This window comes from Austrofundulus limnaeus, unplaced genomic scaffold (assembly GCF_001266775.1).
Source record: "Austrofundulus limnaeus strain Quisiro unplaced genomic scaffold, Austrofundulus_limnaeus-1.0 Scaffold215, whole genome shotgun sequence".
NCBI classification, from domain to species: Eukaryota; Metazoa; Chordata; class Actinopteri; order Cyprinodontiformes; family Rivulidae; genus Austrofundulus; species Austrofundulus limnaeus.
The window spans coordinates 478,723-485,062 of record NW_013952617.1 but is presented as its reverse complement, the minus strand read 5'-3'; the positions used below and the strand labels follow the sequence as shown (position 1 = coordinate 485,062).

The 6,340-nt window shown below is 40.3% G+C and overlaps 1 protein-coding gene across 1 annotated transcript; it reads left to right on the top strand.

The window, feature by feature from the left end:
- The first annotated feature begins 744 nt into the window (after positions 1-744).
- On the top strand, positions 745-2,859 carry foxl3 (forkhead box L3). Its single transcript, XM_014019307.1, has 3 exons — positions 745-975; positions 1,618-1,786; positions 1,894-2,859. The coding sequence occupies exons 1-3, from the start codon at positions 869-871 to the stop codon at positions 2,341-2,343; spliced, it is 726 nt and encodes a 241-aa protein (XP_013874761.1). The 5' UTR covers positions 745-868; the 3' UTR covers positions 2,344-2,859.
- Positions 2,860-6,340: the final 3,481 nt, after the last annotated feature.

Here is a 6,340-nt window from a genome sequence, read left to right as displayed (position 1 = left end):
TCAACCAACCATCTCCCCTTCCAAAACAGAAACACAAAGATACAAAGTGGGAAATCAATATCGGACGTTAATATCGGCCCAATTTTACATATCGGACCGATACAGATATTCTAAAAAATTGCCAATATCGGCCGATACCGATATCAATACCGATATGCATCCCTACCTAAAACTAACCTAAACCTTGGTCCTAAACCTAATCCCACACCCGTAATATGGATTTGGACCCATGGGGATCTGGCATTGGTCCCCACAAGACTGCTTTTTTTTGGGAAATTTTTCCCCACATTGTAAGCCCCCCCCCCCCCCCACACACACACACACACAATAAAAATGACACTGTTATGTCTAATACACCTAAAACCACAGTGCAGCCAGGTATAAGAAAAGTCATGTAAATGAGGTATTTATCTTTGTTTGTTTGTTTGTTTTTATAAGTTTGTGTATATTTTGAATGTGTCTTAAAATGTGAAAAAAGGTTCTTCATAGTTATCAGATTCTAAACGAGCTCCAGTTTTTTTTTCCTTTCAGAGTCATTGTTCACATGTCGTACGCTCGAGAAAAACATGGAATGAAAAAAACGAAAGCTTTGTGGCAAAAACAGGATTTATCTGYGGCTTCTGAAAAACACAACGTGAGAAGAAATCAAGGAGCTCTGAGACCTGAAGCAGGGCCGTGGTGTGGGGGGAGTTGAAGGGGGGGGGGGGGGCTGGAGGCAGCCATCGTCAGCAGAGGCTCTTGGACTTGAGTGTCAGCAGCATGAAGGAGAGCAGAGCTGCAGGACAGAGTGCTGCTGCTGCTGCTGCTGCTGAGCCTCAGAGGAGCCTACAAAGTTCTGGTTTCACATCTGCCGAGTCAAAGTGTTGACATGTTTGACAACTCTCACTACCCCTTCAACTGCTTCAACTACGACGGGGACGGATACCCGTCTTCCAGCACTGACGAGGAGAAGAAAATGTGTCGACCTGCATACAGGTATGTGAGAACGCTGTTACTGTAACTGCAAACAGAGCTTTCAGGTTTCATTATTTGAGTTTTACATCATTTATCGTTTGGTGACGAAGACTAAACAGAAATTTTATGCATTGATGACTCAATGAGGAGAACATCTTTGTCCCCATGATAAAAAAAATGTGTGTAAATCTACAAAAAAATTAACTAAATTATTCTTAAAACAGAATAATTAGCCAAAATGTTGTTTTGTTATTATTATTATATCACCCTGAATTAAGACATTTAAAATTAAACACATACTACCGGTACGTGTTACCACAAATACACTTTTGAATTATTTAAACACCACCTTGAGGTTGTCTATAAAAGTTTATTTTCTTTCTTTAAAAAAAACCTACAAAACTATTCTTGTTAGGTTTGGATCTGAGTTTTCAGTAAACTTAAAAATTCTTTAAGCTTCTTATTTATTTTTTTGACATGTTTCTTCCATTTATAAGTGATAAAACTGTTGTTCATTATTGTTTACGAGATTTAAGGAAGACTATAAGAGATGTGTGACTAAATCTCCAAGTATTTTTTCATGTTGGAGAAGGTGATAAAATCAAGCCCAAAGGAAAACACTTGGACCCAAATGGAATGAGAGTCTTTTTGTTTTTGTGTCAGCTACATTGCCCTGATAGCCATGGCCATCCAGCAGAGCCCGGAGCAGCGGGTCACTCTGTCGGGCATCTATGAGTTCATCATGAAGAGGTTCCCTTATTACCGGTCCAACCAGAGAGCCTGGCAGAACTCCATCAGACACAACTTGTCTCTAAACAGCTGTTTCATTAAGGTAAACATCTACATGAAGATGTGAATTAAATGTGATTTTAAAGGGAGCTTTAGAAAAGTAGAAGCTTATATTATGAGTTTCTAAGCGTATTTCCTGTCTTCTCACAGGTCCCACGGACAGAGGGCAACGAGAAGGGGAAAGGGAACTACTGGACTTTTGCCACAGGTTGTGAGTCCATGCTCGACCTGTTTGAAAACGGCAACTTTCGTCGACGCAGGCGGAGGAGGAACATGAAAATCGGGCTCCGCGACTCAGGAGAGGCCCCTTTTCACCCCGCGGAGGGCCACCGACACCAGCGAGCGACCTCCCCCCTCTGCCGCTTGACCCCTGAGAGGCCGAGGTCCAGCCCCCGACAGAACCACCTCATCCCTACTTCCAGCCAGCCGAGGAAACCGGAGTCAGAGATCAAGTTCAGCATCGACTACATCCTGTCCACCCCGGATCCTCCACCGTCTGGGTTCAGTTCGTCCCACGGTCCAGTACGCGTGCTGCCCGCTGGGCCGCCGGCTCACGTTCTGGAGCCTCAGCAGCTGAACCTGCACTTCTGGACTCTTTGAAAGAAACAGATAATCCAAAACCGAACTTGTTTCTTCTCAGCGGTCAAAACCAGGACCTCCGAGGAGATTAAAGGAGGAGAACTGCACTGAAGGTATTTCCCTGAACTTGAAAGTGTAACTAGAGGATTAGACAGGAAGCTTCCCGTCTCATACATTTGAACAGACTTTAAGAAGATAAAAATTATTCAACATTTAAAAGTGACCCCCCCCCCCCAAAAAAAAGAACAATAATAAGCTCAGTAAGGAAACTGTGTGTTGTTCCTTTTGTGAAGTGTTTTGTGCTGACAGACTATAAACTACTCTGAAAATGTATTTACACAAAATCATAAGCACAACTGTGACTGTTGATATTTGATTTTACCATGTGCCAAAAAAACCTTTTCAAAAAAAATCACTAAGCAGAGATGTTTTATTTTTATTTTTACATTGTATCATCTCAGAGATTTAATAATGTCTTCATAAAATACGAAGAAAAAAACTTGTATTGCCTTATAAATTAAATAACATTAATCATCAGATTTTTTTTAAGTCTAAAATTTTTTGTAGCATGACCTGGCCGTTAGTCTCAAGTTGGTGAATTTTTCAAAGCTTTGAATAAAGTTTATTTGTGTCGCACAATATGACTCACAATCCACAGATTTAAATCTTAAATTTGTTTTTATCTCTATATTTAAAAACATAAATTTGGTTGTTTAGTTTTTACTTTCTGACTTTTGTTCAATTTTATTCACAACTTTGTTAATTAGGCAAAAACTGCATATATTGCGTCGTGAAAATGAATCGCATCAAAGTCATCATAAAACAATTTTAATGGACTTTTTCTTGTTGCTTCTGTTTCAGCACTAAAAAAACACTATCTGAACAGAGTTTACAGAAGTTATACACAAACATGTTCTACAAATGAAATAATAACATCTAATTATGTCTTCAAACTGAAATTCAAGTAAATTTACTTGTGTTTTATCTCTTGTTTCTTAGATATTTCCCAGAAAAATCGCAATGCTGAATTAGCAAAAGCTAATTTTAGCATGCTAACACTAAACTCTGAGAATTTGACATTTTAATTGTTTTTGTGCAACCTCATCTATGTTTTAAATGAATGCCAGAGTATATCAAAGTTCCAAAAGAACTAAATATTTGGATAATTTTCAGCCAATTTGTTAGCCTAAGTTTTAATTATCACACAGACAGCTCTGATACTCAAATGATAACAGATAATTAGCAGCCTAGCATGATGTTGACCTGGACAAACGCCTGTGTTTCAGTGAGACTTGGTGCTTTTTTGTCTGAACTCTCGTTAAAGCAACAATTAATATTACTACTAACACCTGTGCTTCCTCAACACACAAAAGGCTTTTGTGCAATCGACCCGTTCTGCCGCAATTCAGTTGTTTTCGACTCAATTTCAGCTCCCATTTTACTAATTTTTTTTCATTGACCTTTCAAAAGCCTGATTGACTGACACTTAAATTCTTAAGCAGCCGCTACTTATTACAGCATTTTGTATTAAGTCCCTTTAAAGAGGCCTAACGAAACAGAGGTCTGGGTAACATTTCTTTTCCTTTACGAAGGAGATCAATCATGGCATGTTCCGGCGCTGTTGAAGGGACATTTTTCAATTTAACCTTTATATTATGTCTTGACTACATGAGAGAAAGGTTTCAACACACTTAACATGAGTGGCATTTAATATAGCATAACACTTGCAAGGTGAGGCCTAGAAGTGACCCTATTTAAATACCATGGCCCCCTTCCTCCAGCTTCAACAGCAACACCTCCCCCCCACAACCAGACGCACACACCCACAAACCCCTGACGCAGTTATAATTAAACACACCTTATGCCTCTTTTTGCAAATGGCCCCCTCATCCATCTGCAGGTTTTTTTCTGTTTTTTTTTTTTTTTTTTTTTTTTACATTCACGTGCGAGCTGCCCCCCAGCAAACGTCTGCTGTAGCACAAAATGTTTATGGATCAGCAAGTTTCCATTAACAAAGTTGTTGATGTTGAGGAGCTAAGGTGGCTGCTGCTTGCCACCATGCCGCAGATATATTTGGGTAAATTAACTTAGCATAAAATGCTTCGAGGCTACAGGAGTCTTTGTACGGCAACTAAACAGATCGCAGGGCGCCAGTCAGGCCCGAAAAGTCAATGCACATGTTACGGCGTCGGACAGTTTTTGTTTCGTTGAACAATTTGAGCCAGATGTTTTTTTTTTTCTTTCATAATGACTTCCAAAGAATTTCTCGTTCATCTACAAACGTTATTTTTCTTAAAAAAAAACTCATTAAGTCCAGGTAAAATTAGCAGCTGAAGGCAAAAAACTGTTGAATTAAAGGTGCAGGAAATGGTGAGGGGAGGGAAACTGCTGATGTGCAACATTATGAACAAGTAAATTGTAAACACAAATAGGTCATTTAATCTTGAGCATTTGTTTTTTTGGGGCGGGGTGGTGTTTGACTGAGGCTGCAGTGAAAATCGTGGGATGATAAATCTTAGCGTAACGTTTTCGTTCCGAAGAGGATGCACGTGTTTAATGTCATTTTCCTATAATAAATTCATTATTTTGCAAATGTAGCTCCATGACTGAATTGTGGCGATGCTGAAGAGGTTTGCTGCTGGCTAATGAAGAGCGGGAAAACAGCCCGAGGGCTTTTGACATACACAGATGTCTGCCCTTTGCCATTTTTAAAGCGAGTGCACAGCTGATGGAGGTTGTTTGTTGTTACAGGCTAAATTACGATTTTAGTATTTTTTATGTTTGATGAGAAAATCTATACGGCCTTTCAGTTAAAGAATATTTTAGACATTTTTTTTCTTTTAGATGATCGAAGGTTCAACAAATGAAAAAACTGGGGAACAAGTAAATCCTCACTGGATGTTAGGATTTTACACACTGGGACGGAGTAATGGAAATATAATCTGGGCTTCAGCAGGTTGTAAAATTATTTTTACACACAAAAACACACAATATATTATTATTTCAACTATAGGTAAAACCAAGTACAGTACTTAATACAAACACTTGTAAAACCATTTTAGCAGCAATAACTTGATAAGTCTCACGTGACTTTGGATGAATTCTGTCCCACTCTTCTTTACATCAAGTTCCCACCACAGCATTTTAACCTGGAAAGACTCACACCRAAATATAACAGTTAAACAGTTTTATTGATGTGAGAAAGTTCTTTGGTGCTCGAGCCCGGCCGGCAGAAGATGTGGGTGCAGTGAACCACTGTGAGCTAGCACTCAGCTTAGGTTTTAGGAATAACGTCTCCCCCCTGGAATAACGTCGGACACTGGTGTTGGTGTGGAGACCAGAGGGAAGGGGTGGCCAGGAAGAGCCTGAGATGAAGGTGGAGGCAGGGTGGAGGTGGGGTTGAACACGTCTGGAGAGCAGCCTGATCCTTGGGTGCTGGGCCTTAGCGTGGATCATCAGTTCCAGTCCTCGAGGTCCGCAGCCCTGCATGTTTAACTTTTTCCCTTCTCTAACACACCTGATTCAGTCAGTGAATTACCTCTTCCAAGTTCTGCAGAAGCCTGATAATCATCCATTCATTCAAATCAGGTGTGTTGGAGCAGAGAAATAAGTAAAACATGCAGGGCTGCAGCCCTCGAGGACTGGAAYTGGTGATCCCTAGAGGATCCCTGTGAGTTGACTGGTACGGTGAGGCGAGGATCTGACRCTGACTGACTGCAGGTGGGAACGTGATGCAGCGACTGGATGGAGCAGGTGAGGTGGAGAGAGTCCTCCGCTTTGAATTTGCACATAAGCTTCATTTCAATCATTGATGTCTAGACTGGACCGTAGCAACACTTTGATTTTTTTCTTTTCTGAGCCATTCTGCTGTAGATCAGCTGCTGTGTTTGGGATCATTCTGCTACTTCATAAATATTTAAGAGACACAAATGCATTTGCAAATAAAAGGAAAAATAAAATTTTACACACACACACACACACACACACACACACACACACACACACACACACACACACA